We start from the raw sequence: 23,800 nt of genomic DNA, 5'->3' as shown, positions 1-23,800 counted from the left end.
GGAGAGGCAAATAGCTCCTAACCCAATTTCATATGACAAGACAAGCTGAGTGTCCCAGGAGAGCTCAGCACTATCAGGCTGGTGGCTGCCACCTCGGTCCTGCCAGCCCTTTCCTGGGCCTTTGCTGGGCATGCCCACCTCTCTGAGCTGAGAGAAGTGACAATATGAAAGATATAAGCATCTCAGAGAATGAGATACAATGTTGTGGTGCTTGTGGTGATAGGCTTTTTTTTTTTTTTTTTAAGTATTTTGTAATGCAGGTGAAGGTGTAAAATGGTAAAGCCAACCCAGCGGGCAATTTTGCAATCTCATTAACATCTTAAGTGTATGCATCTAGCAATTTCACTCAATACCCACATGTGCCCATCAGGGGTCAAATGGGTATGTCTTTTTCAGCCTTATTTATAAAGGCATTGATGAGACTGGGATACAACCTAAATGTCCATCAAGAGGGAAATGGCTAAATAAGTTCAGCTGCCATCGTATGTGAAATGCTGCACAGCAATTTAAATGGGGTCTTTCTTTATGTACGGACAGAGGTATAGCTTCCAGGCATTCGAATGAGGAAGAAAGTAAGTTGGATATCAGTACAGGATGACAGATTGTGGAACAACATCTACTGTATGGTACTTCTGCATTGTGTTTATAGAGGGGAAGGCACTAAATTAAAAAACAAAACAAAATACAGAAGCCTCAACAGGTACATATGCAAAAGTGCATAGGCAAAGCTCTAGAAATTATATATAAATCATACCGGTAACATGGGAAGATAAGGCACAATAAGGAATGGACTTTATTTACAGTGTTTTGTTTAACAAGGGAAATGCATTGTTTGTGCAAATAAAATAAAAGGAAAACAAAAAAATGTATTTATTGAATTTACTTATGTTCTGCCTTTTTCTAAAAAGCAAAAGAAAACTAGACAAAGGAAAGAAGAGACTGAAGAAGTATATAAGCATCAGATTTAGCTCTGAACTCCCTGGCAGCTAGAACAAAAAGGGGACATATTGTAAATTATATCATTCTCCTTCGTAAAATAGAGGGTGCACCCATTTTCCTTTTTGAGCAACACAGTTTCTATATTGAAACCATATTCTTTTAAAAAAAAAAATCTACTCACATACGGGGCTTTAAGTCTCATGTCCTCCACCACAGTGTTAAGCATGATTCTGTTCCTACTTAATTTTAAGGACATGTCCTCCTATCTCTTCCCTCTTTATATATCCTTTCCCCCGCGCTCTCCCAGCTCATCTTGTATGCTCTCCTTGCCCGCAGGGCTCCAACCACAGGGGCCACCGAGCTCAGCCTGCTCCTCCCCCAGAGAGGAGCAGTGGGTGCTGTGGTGCCCGCCGGCTGACCCTGAGCACCGAGGCATCGCCCCCCTGCTGGGAGGTGGGCTTCTGAGGCTGAGCCCCCCAAGGGAACTGCCCTCAGCAGGATGTGAAGAGAGCAGCCTCACAGCCCGCCCTGGTCCACTGCCTCCACTCAGCTCATCCGCGCGCAACCCTCCCAGCCTCAGTCTCCCCGGGAGATGAAGGCAGGCTCCGCTGCGGCCTCCTGGCAGCCCAGGGCCCTCCCTCCGACGCAGGTGTGGACACCGCGTGGCTGCCTGAATAAGCCACCTGCGGGCACGGCTCCGTCTCGGGGTCTGTCTCCAGGGGAACACAACCGCAGGGCCTTTGTAGGAACTGCCTCTGCCTGGAATGTTCTCCCGCCCCTGATTTTCACATGGTCATGGGGGCAGCGAGGAACTTCCTGTCATACAAATCTTTGCTTAACTGTCGCCTCCTCAGAGAAGCTCTCCCTGACTGACAATCCGAGACACTGTCATGTCAAGTTTAATTCTCGGCACAGCTCCTGTCGCTACTCAGTGCAGTCTTTATTTATCATTAAGTTTTAAAATCCTTCCCCCCCCCCCCTTCATCCGCACCTATTCTTGGTCTATCTTTTCCATCCCCCACTGTATCCCTAGGGCCTAGGACAGGACCTATGAAACAGTAGGAGCACAATAAATACTTCCTGAATTAGTGACTGAAATGCTACCTTAAACATATAATATAGAGGGAAGTAGAGGACGATCTGCTATTCTTTGAACAGTTTTTGAAAATAATAAGACTAAAATTTATAAACTTTCAAATCTGATTTGTCCTTAAAAGCAGATACATCATTTTTAAAAATCCCATTGCCGGACCATATGAATTAGAGGATGATATTTCCTCTGGCAAGTTCTATGTGACCCTTTATGTAGAAAAACAGACATTTTTTAGCAGAATTAGATACCACAGAAGAAGTGACTGTGCACATACCAGGAAAGAGGCAGCTGTTCCTGGCATCTGTGCAGGCTCAGAATGAGGGGGTTCGGTGACAGGCAACTGCTGAGACTTACTGAGGCCCGCTCTACGTCAGGCGCTGTTCAAGCACCCCATGCGCTAACTCATTTCATCTCCATCACTACCCTCTTGAGTTTAGATGCTACTGTTATCCCCATTTTACAGGTGAGTAGACTAAGGCACAGAGAGGTCAAGGACTTTGCTCAAGGTAAGAAGAGCTCAGATTTAAGCCCTGCAAGTGTGGCTCAGGAAGCTGCACTGTCTACAGCCTTGCTGTTGCCAGGCAGATGTCAGATAATCTCAAAAAAAACAAACAAACAAAAAAAACAAGCTAGATTTTCTTCTAGTCCATTTCCAACTTTTTATTCTGGAACATAGGACATATTTAGGTTATTAAAGCCAGAGTGTCAATTCCTTGCATTTCCAGAAACTCTCACTCAACAAAGTCTGTCACATTGGTGCTCCATTCGATGTCCTGGCATTATGGGAATGTGCCTGGCCATAATTTTTGAGGAGGGGTGCAAAGAGAAGATTTAATCTGGGAAGTAGAGTCAATATTGGATAAAGCAAAAAGTAGCAACTGCAATGAGGAAAAAAAAAAAAGGACAAAATGATGGAGATGAGCCAAAAGGCTGGGAATGGAGTTGCTGAAAACAACCTTTACTATCCTTGAAGCAAAACAAGCCGGCTTGTTAAGAAGATTGAATTATGCTCCTGAATGCTTTCTCCAAATGTCGTTTTTCTCTCACTTGTGGATGGATTAGATGAGAGAATCTAATACGATATGCTCATTAAAGCCCATCTGCCTCCTTTTCTGATCTGTTCTCTCTCCTCCATCCTTCCAGATTTTTTACTTCCTTTCTTCCAAAGCATGGGCTTTGCAGTTAAAGCAACCCAGCCAGATTCCTGCCTCTGCTACCAAATGGCTATGTGGCTACTCAGACAAATGGGTAAACCTGTGTAAGCTTTATTTCCCTCAACTGTAAAATGGGCGTAACAATACCAACTTCACAGGAATGGTTGTGTGGATGAAATGAGGCATGTCTGCAAAGTGCCCAGCTTGGAGGCTGGAGCATACTACCTTTTCATTCCTTTCCCCTCCTCACTTCTTTGCCCCCTTGTTGCCGCCTTTCTCCACCCCTCCTCCCCTTCCAGCCCCCGCCGTCCTTCCCGCCAGTCCCGCCCATATTGCCAACCCACAATCTGCCCTCTTCCCCAGTAACTGCTTACCTCAGGTCTATCCATCAGCTTCAGCCTGTCCACAGCCGCCCCTTAGCCAACCCTCCCTTCATCACGCCCCTCCCTCTACCCAACCCTATATAGCTAAGTGTACTTCCGTAATAAAGCAGACCTGTTCTTGCGCTCAAGCGGTCTCCGTGGTTTTCCCCAACCGCGCGTCCCCCACGCCTGGAGAACCGGTGCTCCCTCTTGGGGCACCCCCCGCCGGTGGTTCGGCAGGAGCAAGCCCCCCCGACTCTTGGGCCTGAGCGAGGACGAAACCCTCTTGCTCAGCTACACCCCCTTCCCTGTGCTGCTGAATCCCTTCATGTCTGTTGGGTTGCACTGAGAGGAGAAAATAAGCTGATGGGGCTGAGGAATGAACCTCTGGCACCAGGAGCTCTGGTGTTCAAATCTATCACATGATTTCAAGTAAAGCTCCTAAAGGAAAATTTGTCAGTAAATACCAAACATGAGTGTAACCATTTAAACAGCATTATTAAATATTATATCGGGCCCAGGAATTCCAAATATTAAAGAGAAGACCGCTCTAATAGATAGCTCTTGTTAGCGCTACTAATTTAAAATAATTATAGTAGAGTTGTGATTAACTCTTAATTCATTAAGGTCTCATTGGTAGAGGTGAACAGACCTATGTGTGTCTATTTCTGCAACATTCCTAATGTAATCACAGATTTTATTAAAGTCAATTAGCACAATCCATGTGGAATCCAGTCCTTGCCAGTGTTTTCACAAAGGGAAAAAAAACCTACTCCAAAATGAAAATCAATATGAAAATTAAAATCTCCAGGCAAGATCTAAGTTGGGCATTTTATGTATATCTGCAAATTAAATAGATTTCATGTCCATTATTGGATTCAAGTTACCACGCCAATGTAAAAATGTCCAAGTGATATCAAGTCCTATAGGTGGGAGCAGTCCATCAAGAGAGAACTTCCTAAAAATGGAAACTTACCATTGCAGAGTAGCAGGAGTGGAGTGGGGCTTGGATGCTCTATTATTTTCTTTTTCCTCATCTGTTAAAGGAAAGAAAAAGGAACTAAGTTCAGCAGGAAAAGGCAAAAGGCCTTTCAGCTCTCCCAAGTGTCAATAGATGGTGTTTCCCTCAAATTTTAATGCTTTGCAAACAGTGATATTTGTTTTTTTTCCAACATGACAGATTTAGCATAGTTTAATAAGAAAAAAGGGAGCCTGACTTTATAGAACACTCGACTTTGTTTGGATTTTTATTTGACATCCCTTGTTAGTCTAGAGCGCTATCTTCCTTCCTCACTGAACACCGTGACCACAATTACCCGTTTCCTATCCCCCAACTGGAGCAGAACATTCGACTCCATGATTCTGACCCAAAGGACATTCTGACCTCACTTGCCATTTTCTCTTTGTAACCCAAGTTGTTTTGTCAACCCGGAGTCCTCTCTAAGTTTTTCTCAGTCTTCCTGCTGCTAGAATAAGTGATGCCTTCTCTCTGAAGCCTTTCCATCCTGCCTTTCCAAGTCAGCATTCCTGGCTCCTAACCCTGTTCTCCCCCAGCCCGCTGCAGGACTCACAGCTGATCAGCCATCTCGGACATTATTCCTGCACATCTCCTTCTCTCCTATTCACGTGTTAGCTCACTTAGAAGGACTCACCCAGAATAATTGACAAGGTGGTGATGATGGACAATGCCCATCCCAAGGAACAGAGAGAGTCTGCAACTGCAAGCAAGAGAGTTCCATCCATCTGCCCCACGGGATCTAAACTCCCTCTCATTTAGGGGCAGAATGGGCATCCCCAAATCCTCAAGACTGGGGAATGAACAAAGGACTCAAGTAAACGTACTATCATTCTTCTATAGACTTACTGTTATTCTAGCAATGGAAGGACTTTTATCATTGATGTGGAGGCTGGGGCCACCAGAGGTTCCAAGGGGAGGAATAGGGAAAAATAAGTGTGATAAGGGGGCATTTTGGGGACATTGGAATTGTCCTGCATGACATTGCAATGATGGATACAAGCCATTACATATTTTGTCAAAACTTACAAAATTGCATGGGACAGAGTGTAAACTGCAATGAAAACTATAATCCACAGTTAGTGGCAATGCTTCAATACGTGTTCATCAATTGTAACAAATGTACCACACTAATGAAGGATGTTGTTAATGTGGGAAAGTGTGGGAGGGAGAGGGAGTGGGGCATATGGGAATCCCCTAAATTTTTTATGTAACATTTATGTAATCTAAAGTTTCATTTGAAAAAATTAAAAATTGAAAAAAAAGAAGTCAGGGATAGTATTTTATGCATCTTTGTGTTTCCTTTTGCCAGTGCCTGGCACAATGCCTGTCACTTGGTATTTAATTAAGTAGTTAAGTCTTTCTTCCACAAATGTCTTCCATGAATTTAAAATAAAATAAAAGGAAAGTGCAATCAAGAGCATGAACATGTGGGTCTCACAAGACTGTAGAACAATGCACAACTTCAGCTGTTTACAATTTTAAAAAAAGTAAAAATATGAGGCACTATTTTAACAAAAATTCTAAATAAAGATAATTCCCAATGCTAGCCTATACGTGGTAAAACTGACACTGGTACTTCTCTGAAGGTAGTGTTAATGGGTACAATATTTTTGGTAAGTAACTTGACAATAATGTTGAGAGTCATCTGAAATATTCAATCACTTGGACTCACAACCCAACTCCTAGAAACTATACTAAACAAATAATCCAAAAGAAAGAAAAGGCTATATTAAAAAAACCAACACAAGGGAAGTGTATGTGGCTCAATCAATTGGTCTCCCATCTACCATATAGGAGGTCCAGGGTTCGATACGCAGGGCCTCCTGGGGAAGGCAAGCTGGCCCATGTGGCGAGCTGGCCCATGCAGAGTGCTGCCCCGCGCAGGAGTGCTGGCCCACGCAGAGAGATGGCGCAGTAAGATGTTGCAACAAAAAGAGACACAGAGGAGAGAAATAAGAGATGCAGCAGACTAAGGAGCTGAGGTGGTTCAAGAGAATGATCACCTCTCTCCTGCTCTAGAAGGTTCCAGGATCGGTTCCCAGAGCCACTGAGTGAGAATATACAAGCAGACGCAGAAGAACATACGGTGAATGGACACAGAGAACAGACAATGAAGGGAGGGGGGATAAATAAATAAATGAACAAACAAAGCAACAGGAATGGTATTTTTTAAATGAAGAGGTATAAACAATTGAAATGTATCTCTACTAAGCTTATGCTGGCACTTGATTAACATTTCCTTTTCCCCGGAGAATAAGCAGGGTTGTTGAATTTTTTTCCCCTATGCTTCTTTAAATTTCAGTGTTTTGGGAAGTGGATATGGCTCAACTGATAGAGCGTCCATCTACCATATGGAGGGTCCAGGTTTCGATCCCCAGGGCCTCCTGACCTGTGTGGTGAGCTGGCCCATGCGCAATGCTAGTGCATGCAAGGAGTGCCATGCCATGCAGAGGCACCCCCGCATAAGGGAGGCCCACACGCAAGGAGTGCACTCTGCATGGAGAGCCACCCTGTGAAAAAAGAGCAGCCTACCCAGGAGCGGCACTGCACACATGAAGAGCTGACGCAGCAAGATGACACAACAACAATGAAAAAGAGACTCAGTTTCCCAGTGCCATCAGATAATGCAAGCAGACACAGAAGAACACACAGCAAACGGACACAGAGAGCAGACAATGGGGGGAAGGGAAAGAAATTAGTAAAATAAATCGTAAAAAAAAAATTTCAGTGTTTTAGTCGACTGATTAGATGTCAAAAGACCTACACTCTGGAATCAATTCAAAATCTTACTGACCATGACTAAGCAAACCATTTGACTTCTTGAGTTTCACTTTTCTTTATTTGTAAAATGGTTTTCTTATAGAACTAGTGTGAGGATCACACTAACTCAACAAATATTTGTTGAACGCCTAAGTTGTGCCATCTAAACATTGGGGAAAATGAAGTTAAACTCTTGCCCTTGAGTCTGGTCTGGGAAAGGTAAGTCAAACAGGGAGAGAGGAAGATGTGATAAATGCTGTGATACAGGTAAAAGAGGAGTTAGCAAACCCAGATGGGGTAAGAGGCAGGCCTGCCAGGGGAGGCTTCCTGGAAGAGGCGACATACGTATAGCTGAGTCCTGGGGTGAGCCAGATGGTAAGAACCAGAGGGCAGGGGAGGAAGTCGGGGGTAGGGTGGAGAAGGTAGGGGGCAGATCAAGGCCCCAGGGCCTGAAAGATCATGCCACCTCCCAGATGCTGGGTGACTGCAGTGGCTGCAGTGGCTACAGCGGCTTCCTGGCTGAGGGTAAGAGCTGGAAAACGTCAGCTGCAGGGAGCTGCAGGGCAAAGACTGGCCCTGGCTGCTGCTGGGCCACCAGGAGGCCTTCGGAACCACTCCATCCAGCCAGGATCTACTGCTGGACTCCTACTGGACTCCGCTCCGCTCGGGAGGACTTACAGGGTCAAGGACAACCACATGGACAAGGACCCTGCAAGGCACATGAGCCCCAGGGGGCATAACAGCTCCATCTAAGAGGTGGCATTTGAGCCGAGCTTTGAAGGGATGGTCAGGATTTTTGAAATGACATTGTTTTTTGTTAACAGAAGTAATAACATGCTCATTTTAGAAAATCTGGAAAATACAGAGAAAGTGTAAATCTCTAGAAATCCAAGTCCCTCTCAACCAAAAGAACTAAAGTTAACTTTTAGTCCTATTTACCTCTGGTCTTTTTCTACATTCACTCACACATGAGCATACACTTGCACACACACACATATATACCCCTAACTTAAAAACGCGTGGGGATCATAGAGTACATCTTGGTTTGCAGCCCACCTCATTTGCCTTCGAAGGGACAGGTCAGACTCTTGACAGAAGGACACTGAGAGAGAGGGTGTTCCCAGAGGAGGAAGCAGTATGGGGAAAGGTGGGGTGGGGAGGAGGGAGACAAGAGGGAGGGGGCCAAGGGGAGCCAGAAAAGCTCCTCATCTAGGATTCCAGCACCGAGTCTCACTCGGGTGATACTTGTCTCTACTGTGTCAGGGTTTTTTGTTTTCTCACCTAAACTTTGTAATAGCCCTGTTGGTAATCCCGGGGAATGGAAAGAGAACCTGCTTTGAGGACAGGCAGACTTTGGTTTCCATTCCAACTCTGCCCCTAACTCTGGGTGGGCTCTTGAGCAGAACAGCTCATTCAAGCCTGGGGACCTTTATCTTAAAAAGGAGAATCATAGCCTATACCACAAGGGTGTTTTAAGAATTAAATATAATAACAGATGTTAAAAATTTGATACATATTTAAAAGAATACCATAATAAGAATGTCATTTGCTGATTGAGTGCTTAAGCCAGATGCTGTGCTTTACATTTCATATAGTATCTCATTTTAATCTTCCCAACAGTGCGATGAAGATGTTTCATAGCATTTGACAGTTTGAAGCTGTTTGTGGATCCGAGAAGAGATCATGTCCTTAGAGTTAATCCATTCCTGTGCATGTAAACCTATTGTAGGTGGGAACTCATAGTTAAATTACTTTTGTTAAGGGCCTCTGATTAGATTGCATGACCCAGGGTGGGTCTTAATCCTCTTACTGGAGTCTTTTATAAATGGAGCACTAAAAGCAGCAGAAATAGAGAAACCCCAAGAGGCTGAGAGAGAGGTCCCTCCAGGCTGGAGGCTGGAATCAGAGGAGCACAGGGGCATGAGAAGAGGTCCCCCAAGAGGCTGAAAGAAATGAGGCCCAGAGGAGAGGGGAGAGACAAACTGTATGCCTGATCCCCCACAGCTGAGCTCAGGGACAACACAGTGGAGAAGGCAGAGACTAGACCGGCAAACCCACCATTCTGTCTTGCCACATGGCAGGAGTCCGGGATCGCCAGCAGCCAACCATCAGTGAGACAGCATCTCCGGTGATGCCCTAATTTGGACATTTTCACAGTCTCAGAACTATTTTCTTTTTATAACTTTATTTTTTTAAGATTTTTTATTTCTTTCCCATCCCCCCTGTTGAATGCTCTCTGTGTCCATTCACTGTGTGTTCTTCTATGTTCAGTTGTATTCTTGTCAGCGGCACCAGGAATCTATGTCTCGTTTCTTTGTTGCATCATCTTGCTGCATCAGCTCTCCACGTGTGTGGCACCACCCGGGCAGGCTGAACTTTTGCCCTGGGCAGCTCTCTTTATGGGGTGCATTCCTTATGCGTGGGGCTCCCCTACGCGGGAGACACCCCTGTGTGGCAGGGCTCTCCTTGCGCGCATCAGCACTGCGTGTGGGCCAGCTGCACACGGGTCAAGGAGGCCCGGGGTTTGAACCACGGACCTGCCATGTGGTAGACAGATGCCCTAACCATTGGGCCAAGTCCACTACCCTCAGAACTATTTTTAACCTAATTAATTCCCATTACAAAAGTCACCCCATTTCATGTATATTGCTCCCAGCATCCTTTAACAAACTAAAACACAGGCCTATTTTATAAACAAGGAAACTGAGCACTGTGAGGTTGAATAACTTGTCCCAGGCCATGCAGCCAGCAAGTGGAGGAAGCTGGGATGGGGACTGCTGCTCTCAGTGCTTGGCATACAGCAGCTACTGATAGTATTTAGATACCAGAGAAATGGTCTACGCTGATGCCAACACGGACCCTTGGGCTCAGACATCAAACATGTACCTTCTACCTCTGGGGGCTCTTTTTTTTTTAAATTTTTTAATTTTTATTATTGATTCTGTAAAAATATTACATTAAAAAAAATATATGAGGACCCATTCAACCCCACCACCCCCACCCCACCACTCCCCCCCCCCCCCCAGCAACATTCACTCCCATCATCATGACACATCCATTGCATTTGGTAAGTACATCTCTGGGCACCTCTGCGCCTCATGGTCAATGATCCACATCATGACCCATACTCTCCCCCATTCCATCCAGTGGGCCCTGTGAGGATTTACAATGTCTGGTGATTGCCCCTGAAGCACCATCCAGGGCAGCTCCAAGTCCCAAAGACGCCTCCACATCTCGTCTCTTCCTGCCATTCCCCATACCCATTAGCCACCATGTCCACTTTTCCCACTCCAATGCCACCTTTTCTCTGTGGACATTGGATTGGTTGTGTCCATTGCACCTCTATGTCAAGAGGAGGCTCAGATTCCACATGGATACTGGATGCAATCCTCCCGCTTTCAGTTGTAGGCACTCTAGGCTCCATGGTGTGGTGGTTGTCCTTCTTCAACTCCATCTTAGCTGAGTGAGATGAGTCCAATAAATTAGATTGTAGGTGCTGGAGTCTGTTGAGGCTCAGGGCCTGGCTATCACATTGTCAGTCCAGAGATTCAGATCCCCTAAATATATCTTAAACCCCAACACCAACTACAACTCCAGCACAGTAGCATGAAAGTCTGATGAAGAGAGATCCCGTCTGAGTCCAGATTCATCACGCATAAACACCAGCTCCACAGAAGGGCCATCTGACATGGCAGTTAACCCCATCTGCCATAACCATAGCACCGATGGATCTCTTTAGCCCTCAAAGGAACCAATACCTGGGGGTTGTATCTACTTTATCTGTCTCTTAGACTCTGCTCAGTTGTGCATAAGGGCAATCCTTCTGATAGCCTCCAGACTCTTTTTTAAGACTCGTAGCCATATAAACTCATTTCTCCTTTCCATTTCCTCCTTACATTAGGTCAAACAGCATTTTAAAGTCATGTTATTTTATGTAGACAGGAATATTCTGCTGATCCGCATTGAACCTTCCTTTCCAGGTCATTTTCCAGTTGCATCATCAGTTGGTAGTTGATAGTGATCCCTCGGTGCCAGGGAGGCTCATCCCCGGGTGTCATGTTCTGGGGGCTCTTTTCTCCTTACAGACCCCTAGTTCCTTTGTGTCCAGGGTCTGGATACCCAGCCTCTCTCCCCCAAAGAGTAGGTGAGGTGTCAAACCCAGGTCTGATCCTCCTATTTGATGGTTCTCAATCCTAATTCACTTTGAAGTGCTGATCACTCATTAGTCAAATATTTATTTTTAAGATTTATTTATTTATTTATTTATTTCCACACACATCCCACCCTGCTGGTTTTGTTTTGTTTTGTTTTGCTGTCTGTATCCATTCTCTGTGTTATCTTCTGTATCTATTTCTCTTTTTAATTTTTTGATATTCTCATTTTTTCCCCTCTAGGATTCACCAGGATTTGATCCTGGGGACCTCTGATATGGAGAGAGATTCCCTCTTAGCCTTGCTACCTCAGTTCCTGGTCTCTGCGGCACTTCACCTTGACTCTCCCCTTCCTCTCTCTTTTGTTGTGTCATCATCTTGCTGTCTTATTCACTTGTGCAGGCACTGGCTCACCGTGTGGACACTCCCACCACATGGATACTGGATTGCTGCACAGGCACTGGCTCACCACATGGGCACTGGCTCACCACGTGGGTACTGGCTCGCTGCACAGGCATGCTTTCTCTTCTTCTTTTTCACCAGGAGGCCCCAGGGATCAAACCCAGGTCCTCCCGTATGGTAGGTGGAAGCCCTATCTCTTGAGCCATATTTGCTTCCCTCAAATATTTATAGATAGTATGTTCCAGTCCTACACCAGATGCTAAAGAGAGAGAAAAAAACAGACTAGCTCATTGAGTGCATAGCCCAATTATCAGCAAATAAAAGGTAAGTCCTGGGCAAGAACTGTGAAGGGCAGGTCCAGGAAGCTACAGCAGCACCTAATGTGGAAAGTGACACTGGCCTTGGTATCTGAAGGAGGTGGGGCAAAAAACGGGTAGAAGAGGGCAGGAAAGTACATTTCAGGTAGGTGGATAGAGTTATAGTTGACAGAGGCATTGTGAGTTTGTCCTGCCAAATGCCTTCTCGGTTTAACAGACAGAAATGCCTCAGACCAAATAAGAATCATACTGGAAGGTGGAATTTCAAGCCAGCAAGATTCTTGGAGCCACATGCTCAGCACATCCTGAGCCATCTCCTCCCAGTGCCCGCCCTCAGTCTACCACATCCACAGAGCCGCACTCTGCTGTGAAAACCTCCCACCTACAACACTGCCTGGGGTCTGGTCTCCTTCTTGCCCCTCTGTTCTGCATACCTTGACAATCTTGGTTCCTAACACATTTCACAGACCTCGGCAGTGAGCATCTCTGCTCTCTGCTCTGCATGTCTCCCAATATAAACTTGGAGCCAGGGGAGCAGATGTAGCTCGGTGGTTGACTGCCTGCCTCCCATGTACGAGATCCCAGATTCAATCCCTGGTACCTTCTTTAAAAAAAATTAAAAACAAAACAGCAATTTAAAGCCCAACTGCCAAGTTCAAACACTGGCTGCACCACTTACCAGCTGTGTAAACTTGAACAACCTTTAGGTGCCTTAGTTTCCTTCTCTGTAAAATAGGGGCAATAACAGTATCAACCAAGAGGGCTATTGTGAGGACTCAGCACACCATTCCTGCTACAGAAGGCGTGCTCTAGAAGTGTCACCTATTACTATAATAATCATCACTCCTTCAGAGGGATAGTGTACCCAAATCCCAGTTCTACCTCTGGAGATGTGCTGGGTGAGCTCTGCACCTGGGACAGGTTTACTCACTCCTTCCCTGGGCTCCCCCTTGCTGGTCCCTAGCCGAGCCCAGGTCACAGTGTGTGCCTGCTGCTCCTCTGTGAGCTCTGGGAGGGCAGGGCCCACACCCGCCACTGTGTCTCTAACACTAGCACACGGTGGTGACTCTACAAGCATCTGCAGAATGGACTAACAATATTGAGCCTGCCCTTCTGGCATCAGTAAACATACAAAAAGACAATAAATACCAGGTAATGTTTATTGAGGCCTTATACTGTGCTAGGCACTGAGCAAAAGTCTTCGCATTATCATATTTAATGCTCACGGTTGCCCTAGAATGTGAGGGATTTCATGCATATGAAACAGCAAATGTGGTACCTGACATATATATACTCAGAGTTGGGTCTAACTATCTGTTATCCCCATTTTCCAGAGGAAGAACCTGAGGCTTAGAGAAGTGAAGATATTTGTCCGAAGGCACACAGTTATTGGGAAAGCCAAGACAAGGACCCAGTCTACTTGACACAGAAACCTCCCCAAATCCAAACATTTACAAGCCCAGTTCTCTCTTCGGACGTTAAGTACTGGACAGCAGATTTTTCCCAGAACATATTATCTGGCCAATGATTTCTTTTCTGCTCTATGCTAATTACATCCACAATATTTGGGAACCTATCTTAGAATATTTCCTGCCTGGAGCTGGAGTAGCTGAGTTTAATGTTAAGGGAGAAAGTTTCTAAATTAATTACTTCTTTTCAAATCCCAGGAAAAGCTCAAGTTTATGTGAGTCTTGAGTTTCACTGCAAAGTTCTAATTCTATTTCCTCTCATTACTGGCCTGGGTGCACCTGGCCAGGTCTCACCTGTTGAGAACACGGGGCTTCCAAACCTTCCCTTTCCCTTATCCACCCTCCGTCCCAGGCCCTGCACAGGGCACCAGCACCCACGCCTTTGGCAGCGGGCATCAGCCTCTGGCACCAACCCTTCCTTATCCCTGTGGAAACAGGGCTAAGCCCCAAGTAAACCCCGGATGCTGGCAGCACTGCTTGGAGGGGCCCCACACCTGCTTTCTTTCACCTCCTCTGGGTAAATTCCTTCATAATCTTGGAGTAGGAAAGGCCTTTCTAACTTTGATTTAAAAGACCCAAAAGCCATAAATGAAAGGATTGGTAACTTTTACTACATAAAAAACCCAAACCTATTACAAGGAAGAAAATAAACTCACTACGGGTGCAAAGAGAGCAGTCCTCTTGGGAAAACTGTGCTTATACCACAGACAAAGGTCTCACATCCCTACCCCAGAGAGAGCTCCCAGAAAACCGGGAGGAAGAAGACCAAGAACCAAGAGGAAAAAAATAGGGAAAGCAAAGGATTGTTGGAAAAAATACAAATGTTCCTGAAATGTGAAAAGATGCTCAACCCCACTCAATGAAAACGAAAACTACACTAAAATTCTATTTCTCACGTGTCAGGTTGGTGAAATCCAAACAAAGACAGGACCCCACAATTCTGCAGGGAAGTTGTAGGGAAGCAGACACCCTCCTACTTGGCAGGGAGAAGGCTATTTGGCAGAAACTACCAATATCCCAGGTGTCCATTATCCAGCAATCCCATGCCTTGGATGTGATCCTACAGCTACACCGAGATACATAAGAAATGATGCATATATAAGGCTATTCACTGTAGTTTGTGTGTAACAGCAAAATTTGGAAATAGCACAGGTGTTCATCTGATTAACTAAACCGTGATACATCCTCACAATGGAATATTATGCAGCTGTAAAAAATGTTTTAAAAAAAGAATGAGAATACTCTCTCTGTTTTTACTGATATGGACTACTCCAGGGTTAATTCTTAAGTGAAAAAAGCAAGGCATAGCACAATACATATCATACGCTACTTTTTTGTAAAAGAAAGACTACATATTTGAATTTTTCACCTGCCTAAAGAAGCCCTCAAAGAATATGCAATATACTAATAGAAGTGCTTACCACTAAGAAGCTGGAGCAGGGTAGGGAAGAGAGGAGTGAATGTATTAGCTACTAAAAAATTTACTAATTAGGATCAAGATGGTGGAGTGAGAAATTTCAGGGCTCTGCCCCGCCAAAGAAGCTTTGAGAAACCAGCAAGAAAACAGGTAAAGGACTGAAGTAACGGGGTGAGCACCTTATGGAGAAAAGGCTACTTAAAAGCTGTAGGAGCTCACAGTGCCCTGGCTGGCTCTTCCCCCCAGCCCTCACCAGCTCAGGGCACAGCCGCCCTGATCTCCCAGTATGGATCCCTGGTCTTGGTTCCAGAGGAAACTGTGTGTTCCTTGTGCACATGCTGGAAGCATGTATGTCTGGCCCAATCTGTCTGGGTGGCCTGAGGGACTTGTCCCAGAATTTGCGCTGCATGTAGAACACCGCTCAGAAAGCTCTCCTACAGAAGGCTATGGGAAAACAGTTAAGTTATGCTGCATGGGGCAAGGGACTGTCGTCTGTAGGGCATGTAGTACAGTGCCCAAGACCATGAGGAAACTGTCCTAAGAAAAGGGGACATTTGTAACTGTGTCAACAGGGGAATTCCTAGAGCCATGCATGCATGCCCCAGATAAGACAGTGCAGAATGGGATCAGGGAGGCCCCTATACTTCGGCTGGGGCTATTCTCTTTCAGCCCACTGCATGGGTAAGTCCTAAAGGAAAGCACTGGTATAGGTCAATATGCAAAGACTGGGAAAGACGGTTTCTTTTGTCATTAGCACCTGGCATTCTAGGAAAACACCATCATAGCACTTGCTGGATACAAGCTTAAGGAATAGAGGCCACAAATTCTAAATTTCATCAATAATACATCAAAATATCAAAATGTCCATGTTTCAACAAAGGGTCACAAAACATACAAAGAAACAGGAAGTGTTGGGCCATGCAAAGGAGAAGATTAAATCATTAAAAACCAATAAAAATGAGGGCTAGACCTGGGACATACCAGATAAAAGACTAAAAAGAAATCGTCCTAAATACATTCAAAGAACTAAAAGAAAATATGGACAAAGAACTAAAGGATATCAAGAAAATGATAGATAAACACAAAGAGAACATCAATAGAGAGATGGAAATTATGGAAAGGGACCAAACCGAGCTAAAGATCACAGTTACAGAAATTTTTAATTTCCAAGAGGGGTCCAAAGGCAGATTGGAGCTGGCAGAAGAAAGAATCAGAGAAGCCAAAGATATGACAATTGAAATCATCCAGTCCGAGGAGTAGAAAGACGAAAGAATGAAGAAAGGTGAACAGAGCCTGAAGAACCTGTGGGACACCATCAAGTAACCAATATATGCATTGTGGGAGTCCCCGAAGGAGAAGGGGGAAGAGTGAACATTCAAAGAAATAATGGCTGAAAACTTCCCAAATTTAAGGAAATATTAATACATGAATATACACATGCAAATTGCTCAATGAACTACAAACAGGATAAACTCAAAAAGATCCATGCCACAGCATATTACAATCAGAACTGTTGAATGCTGAAGATAAAGAGAGAATTCTGAGAGGTGCAAGAGAGAAGCAACAGTTCATGTACAACGGGAACCTCAATAAAATTAAATGCCAATTTCTCATGGGAAACCATGGAGGCAAGAAGGCAGTGGTATGACATATTTAAAGTGCTGAGAGCAAAAAATTGTCAACCAAGAATCATATATCTGGCAAAACTGTCTTTCAAAAATGAGAGAGAGATAAGCAAAAGCCAAGGGAGGTCCTTATCACGAGACCACCCTACCAGAGATGCGAAAGAGAATTCTGCAGGTTGAAAGGAAAGAGTAATAGACAATAGATCGAAGCTGCATGAAGAAATAAAGTTTTCAAGTGAAGGTAAATTTAGGTGCCAGTACTATTGTATTTTTGGTTTGTAACTACACTTTTCACTTCCTCCAGGAGCTAAAAAGGCAAATGCATAAGATGTAATGATAAATAAGTGGTTTTGGACTCATAATGTATAAAAATGTAATTTGTGACAAGAACTACATAAAGGCAGGAGGATGCAGGGCCATAGGACCACGGTTTGTGCATACTATTGCTGTTAAGTTGGTATAAAAATAAATGAGATTGGTATAGATTTGGGCCATTAAATTTAAGCCCTATGGTAAATACAAAGAAAATATCAGAGAATATGCAAGCTCACAGAGACAGAGAATACAGTGCAGGTCACCAGGGGTGGGGGTCAGGGAGAATGGGGAGTTGATGCCCAGTGAGTGAGGGGGTTCTGTTCTAGGAGATGGGAGAGTTCAGTGGTGGAGGTTGGTGGGGGTACTGCACTACTGTGGGTGTGACTGATCCCATTGAGCAGTGAGCTGGGGAGTGGTTGTGATGGAAAGAGTTTGTGCTGCATATATATTTCAACACTTGAAAGAAAGAAACAAACAGCAGGAGAGGGAAGGAGTAACTAAGGAGAGAATGACATTTGAGTACAATACATGATCCTGGATGGGATCTGGCAAGGGAGAAAGGGGCTAAAGGAGAAATTTGGGGACATAAGAAAAAAATTGGAATGTAGACTGTAGGGTTTGCATCAATTTTGAATTGCTTGAGATTGATGGTTGCACTTAAGGTAGTTAAATAAAAGAAAATCCTTGTTCTTAGGAAATGTACATGGCAGTACTGGGGGTTCAATGAATGTATGTGTACAGTCTATACTCAAGTGTTCAAAAAATGGATTGATAAATGGAGAGAACAGATAGATGAATGGTTTGGATATATGGATATGGATATGGATATGGATATGGATGGATGGATGATGGGGGGATGGATGGAGAAAGTGATATAGTAAATATGGTAAGGAGTTGGAATTGGAGGATTTGGGTGTCTAGGTGGGGGGATGGGGTATGTTGGAGTTCTCTTTATGGGGTTTGTTTTGGTTTTGTAACTCGTAAGTCTGAACATATTTCAATATAAAAAGTTAAAAATAAATTAATTAAATATGAACAAATTTAAAGACCCTATCAGGGAGAAGAAAGAATCTATTCAAATAGTTAAGTGGTTCTGGATTGTCAGAAACTGAAGTCATATTATAAACACCCATAATCTGGTATGGATTTGTAGTTTATTTTGCTTTCCTAATATCCATTTTCTCAACAAACACTGAGCACCTACTGTGTAACAGGCCCTACTATGTTAAATGCTAATGAGACACACAGTTGGACATGGTCCCTGTCCTCAGGGGGTTTACAGACCAGTGGAGTGATTGTGTGGATGTGCAGGAGCATCATGGTGGTGTACTGGAAGTTCAGAGGACGAAGGACCCCTAGAAGCAGAAAGGGAGTTGGTAAAGTCCCGGTAGGGAGGTGAGGGTAGGTGGAACAGATACTCAAAAGGCCCATGATGACAAAATGGATATGCAGACTTAAGTCATAACCTGAACATTGGCGTCTCGTCAGCCAGCTAGCACGCCCACAGCTTGGTTCCCAGCCAGAACTAAAGCTGCAACAGACACCCCACAAGGCGAACCAATTCTTTAGAAGCATCATGGAAGGACTCTCCTGTAGAACTCCTTCCTGGACTTTCCACTTAGTGAGTCTCACCCTTGCCCGAGAAGACATCTGGACGCCTTCCTGCCTTGGTTGGTAAGCATTTGTCTACACCCCGATGAAAATATAAAATAATTTCTTAGCACCCGGATCTTCTTTTCACTTCTAGGAAACATTCTAAATCACCACACACAGCCTTCTCTTCTCCCCAGTGGATAAAAGCCATTCCTTTTGTCACAAATGATGCATAACCTCTTTTCCTTTCCTCTGCAACCCCTTCTTAGGAAGTTTCAAGACCCCAAATTGGATAATCTAAAACATACTGAGTAGAGTGAGAGATCTGTAAATTTCACGTATATAGCCTTGAAATGTGTCAATATTTTAATATGATAATTATGAAACACATTAAGTTGTGATTCACCATGAACCCTAGGTCCTCTATGCCTTTCTTACACTGAGTTCAAAATTTTTCCCTTCCTTATGTTATAGATATCTTCTGCTACTATATAAAGTCAGTAACAGCCATGCGTTAGTGAAGGGCTGGGCAGGTAAAGGAAGAAGGGTATATTCAGGGTGAAAATGGTAAGGCAAGAGAAGGACAGTTGTTAGGAACGGTGAAAGAGCAGGGGGAGAAGAATGGATATGACCTGTTTCAAGAGAAGAACACCCCTCACCTCATTACCCCCCACCCCCACCCACACATAGATACGCACTTCTTGATAGCTCTTGGAGATAAAGGGAAGGCTCTGGACTCCCACTTAGGATAGAAGATGGGGCATGGAGTCACTTAATTTAGATATTAAGGAAATGGTGACCCCAAGGCAAGAGGACTTGGGCACATCTCGGTTACATTTCGCTTGGAATGTTTCCCAAGGAATGCCATGGGTTCCCAACATCTCCCATCCCTCCCATTCCCTTTATTCCCCTAATAACAACCGTTTTACTCCATCACCTCAAACCTGGACCAGGCTGACAACCCCTGTGGTGGTTTGGAGCTATATGTACCCGAGAAAAACATGCTCTTAGACCTAATCCATTCCTGTAGGACTTTCTGATGAGATTTCTTCTTAAGGGGTAGCCCACCTCAATCGGGATGGGTCTTAATCCCATTTCTGGAGTCTTTTATAAGTGGAATGAAATTCATACAGAGAGAGAAAGCCACAGGAAACAGGCAGCTGAGCATCAACAGAACCTGGAAGAAAAGGAGGAGACCAGAAGATGCCACCATGTGCCTTGCTATGTGACATGCTAAGGAATAAGGATCACCAGCATCGAGCCCCAATACACACCAGTCTTTGGAAAGAAAGCATCACCTTTATAACACCTTGATTTGGGCTTTCTTTTAGCTTCAACACTGTGAGGAAAAAAAAAAAATTCTCATTGTTAACCTGACCCATTTCATCAAGTTTGCTTGAGCAGTCCAAGAAACTAAAACACCCATAAATGCACTCCTGGCTCTAATCTACTTGCATAGAAACTTCACAGTAACCTTCTGAAAGTGCCACTTTGATTTTGTCACTCATTCCACCTAGTTCCTCTACTCAGCTCCTTAGCTATCAAATTCTAAACTCTTTGTTTGGAATTCACGTCCCTCAAAAATATGGTTCAAACTCACCTTCCCAGCCCTGTTTCCCATGATTCTTCAACCTCTCTGCTCAAGGCAATCTGGAACACTCTCCAAGTTCAAAGCTTTTCTGGATACTGTAATTATTCTGCCTGATATTGCAATGACAGATACAAGCCATTATCCGTTTTGTCAAAACCTATAAAATTGTGCAGTTCAAAGTGTAAAACATCATGTAAACTGTAGACCATGCTTAGCAGCAATGCTTCAATATGTATTCATCAGTTGTAACAAATGTATGACACTAATGAAAGATGTTTGTTAATGGGGGAAAGCGTGGGACAGGGAAGGAGTGTGGTATATAGGAATCCCCTGCATTTTCAATGTAACATTTATGTAATCTAAAGCTCCTTTAAAATAAAGGAAAAAAGAGACCTCAGACAAACTTCCATCACTCAAATAAAATTTAGTTGCTAAGGGTAGAGAGAGGGAAGAAGAGATATGACGTGGGGGCATTTTCAGGACTTGAAGTTGTCCTAAATGATATTGCAGGACAGGTGCTGGACATTATATATCCTGCCATAACCCACTGAATGAACAGGGGGAAAAGTGTAAACTAAAGTGTAAACTATAATCCATGCAGTGCAACAGTGCTCCAAAATGTATTCACCAAACACAATGAATGTGCCACAATGATAAAAGTGGTTGCTGACATGTGTGTGGGGTGTGGGGCATATGGGAACCTCTTATATTTTTTAATGTAACATTTTTTGAGATCTATGTATCGTTTTTAAAAAAAAACAATTAAAAAACTGGGAAAAAAACAAAAACAAAAAATATTTATCATACAGTCTTGTATTGTTAATATTCAAATGTATGCCTTAACTTCCCTTCTAGAATAAAAATTCCTTAAGAGCAGGAACCCATATGAAGAGATAATTTATGCAGTGGAAAGAGAGCCAAACTTTAAAAGCAAACAGCTCTAAGTTCAAGTTTTAATTCTTCCACCTACTGGCTATGACATTAGATATGTCACATAACTTCCAAATCTCAGTTTCCTCAACTATAAAATGGGCATAAAAACACCTCTTTCCCAGAAGGTTAAAGGATAGTGGCTGTGATTATGATTAGCATATTGCCTGGTGTTGAATATATTTTAATTTTGGGCTTTCCGAAGCATCTTGTCTGCAGTAATTACTCAGAGAATCTTCTGGTCCCAACTTCTGCAGGATCCTCAGTTCTACCTGTACAACTCTGTTCAATCCAAACTGCTGAGATCAACTCTCTGGATATGATGCTGCAACCAGTCATGGACCTTCTAATGCTTTTACCGTTATCACCTTCCTATTTGTTAGTGATTATGTCATAGCAATATAAAAATCTACCTGACATTGGTCAGGAAAAATAGGCAATTTGCCTGCGTTGAAAAAGGAGAATTTTTGAGCCCTGAATGATGGTTAATAATCCATCCACTGAGTCAGGCTCTTCACCCATTGGCTCTTAGGGTTTGACCCCTCTGGTCCAGGCTTTTCTTCCCAACGGTACTCCATCAGAAGCTATCAGTCTTATGTCACATTTCCCCAAGCTCGATGATTCTCCAGCTCAGGGTTCTTAACCTCTTTGTTCCACGGGCTCCTTTGCCAGACAGCTGAAAACCAAGGACCCCTTACTAAAACTACACTATAGTGTGTATTATTTAATAAATATACCACATCTGTACCAACACATCCCCATAAGAAGGTTTTTTTGAAGTTCAAATCAAGTTCACAGACCCCTTGTTAAGAACCCTGCTCTAATTAATCAGTTAAATTAATCTTTTCTGGGCTGCTTAAAAAGCCCATACTAAGAAGATCATTAGGCAGAAATCAGAAGACCTGGTTAACAGTTCTGATTCTGACACTAACGCAGAGTGTGTTCTTAGACAAATCACTTCCCTTCTCTGAGCCTCAGTTTCCTTATCTGTAAAAGAGAAGAGTGGGCCAAGATGATCCATAACATCTCATAGTCTGATACTGGCAAATAAATTGATTATTCTCTGATTCCAAGTAACAGATTTTAATTTTAACCAGGCCCTTTGGGAACAGGATCCCCTGGTACTAATGACTGGTTCTGGCTCAAGGCACTGAAAGATAGATATTTTCAGCAGGTGGAACTTTGATTTTTCTCAAATCATTCTATGAAGGCGTTTTTTCCTACTTGACCAAAGATATATCCTATGGTAGACATTTTGCTGGCCGCCCAACAACAACAAAAAAATCCCCCATTTTCTACGGCTTGCTACTCAGCCCAAATTTTTTCAAGGTAGTATCATGACAGCCTCAGAGGAGAGTCATGCTATATGTAAGCCAAAGATCTGCAAACTCTCTGTAAAGAGCCAGACAGTATTTTAGACTTTATGGAGCGGTCTCTGTCACATATTCTTTTTCTTCTTTTAATTCTCTGAAAATGTAGAAACCATTCTTAGAGTTGACCCATGGGTCATCTAACCATCCAAATCTCATTCTGTTGATAAATACTCTCTCAACCTCCCTTCAGCAACAGATGATAGGGTTCTGGTCAAAACCAAACTAACAATTATTTGAATGTATTGGAGAACAGTCAAGCCAGGCAGGACTTGAGCAGCAATAACCTTTGAGAAAAAAAGCATGGGAAATGAGCTCAACATGCACACTGGCTTTCACCCTGAGACATTCCCAGATTGCTGCACTGGGAAATAAAATCCAAGCAAAGAGTGCAGTTTTTTGGGCTGAAGAGACTGAGGTCAGAGTTTGGGGATGACAGAGTAGGTAAGAGCTGAGATAAAAGTTCTAGAGAAAATAAAACCACAGGGAAGGCGCCATTAAAAGTAAAATTAAAATTCCCTTCAAATCCTTTGCCCAATCCTAAAATGCACATATGCAGAGCAAGAAACAAGAAAATCAAGAAAAAAACAGGAGCAGAGAGGCTAAAGAGATTATCATAAATCAGCTGGGGAGTCAGAAGTTGGAGTTCAAGGTGAGTCAAGGTTGGAAGAGCTTGGTAAGAATTCTAGAACTTTGAATTGAGGACTGAGAAAGGTGATGCCCTAGGAATAAAGACCACACTCTAGGAATATGGACAAAACTGAAATAAGATCAGAATTAACCAAAGCTTGGCAGGATCATAGTGTTCTCTTGGTACTCTACCTGCTTGCTAGAACAAAACTTAACACTTTTTGAAGGAACTGAACATTTCTGTTCATCCAAAGTCTTTATCATTGGGATCCATAATGTCCAACACTGGATAAAAAACTATAGGGCATATTTTAAAAGGGCCCAAAATACTAAAATCCAAGGAAAAAAAACAACAGATTATAGAGATAGATCCAGAGATGATTCAGATATTAGAGTTACCAAACAGGGATTTTAAAATAACTATGGTTGATATGTTTAAGGAAAAAGAAGAAAAGATCGTTAAAATAATGGGAAAAATTGACAAAACAGATTAAAAATTGGAGACTAAGAACCAAGATTTGGAAACTATAAAAAAAATAATCAAATGGATCATCTACAATAGAAAAATACAACATCTGAAATTAAGCTCACTTGGACTGACTTCATATCAAACTGCATATGAAAGAAGATGGGACTTGAAACTGGAAGGCAAGTCAACAGAAAA

General features: G+C 43.3%; 1 protein-coding gene across 2 annotated transcripts in view; it reads right to left on the bottom strand.

Moving 5' to 3' along the window:
- Positions 1-23,800, bottom strand: part of RFX4 (regulatory factor X4) — a 180,286-nt gene that overhangs the window by 122,304 nt on the left and 34,182 nt on the right. For both annotated transcript variants that reach the window (XM_058308667.2, XM_058308668.1), the window contains exon 3: positions 4,525-4,585. In XM_058308667.2, coding sequence (XP_058164650.1) covers positions 4,525-4,585 — 61 coding nt within the window. The remainder of the gene's footprint in view (positions 1-4,524; positions 4,586-23,800) is intronic.

The sequence above is a fragment of the Dasypus novemcinctus genome, chromosome 12 (genome assembly GCF_030445035.2).
Source record: "Dasypus novemcinctus isolate mDasNov1 chromosome 12, mDasNov1.1.hap2, whole genome shotgun sequence".
In the NCBI taxonomy this organism is placed as follows: domain Eukaryota; kingdom Metazoa; phylum Chordata; class Mammalia; order Cingulata; family Dasypodidae; genus Dasypus; species Dasypus novemcinctus.
Note: the sequence above shows the minus strand (reverse complement) of the source record. Positions and strands in the feature narration are given on the sequence as shown.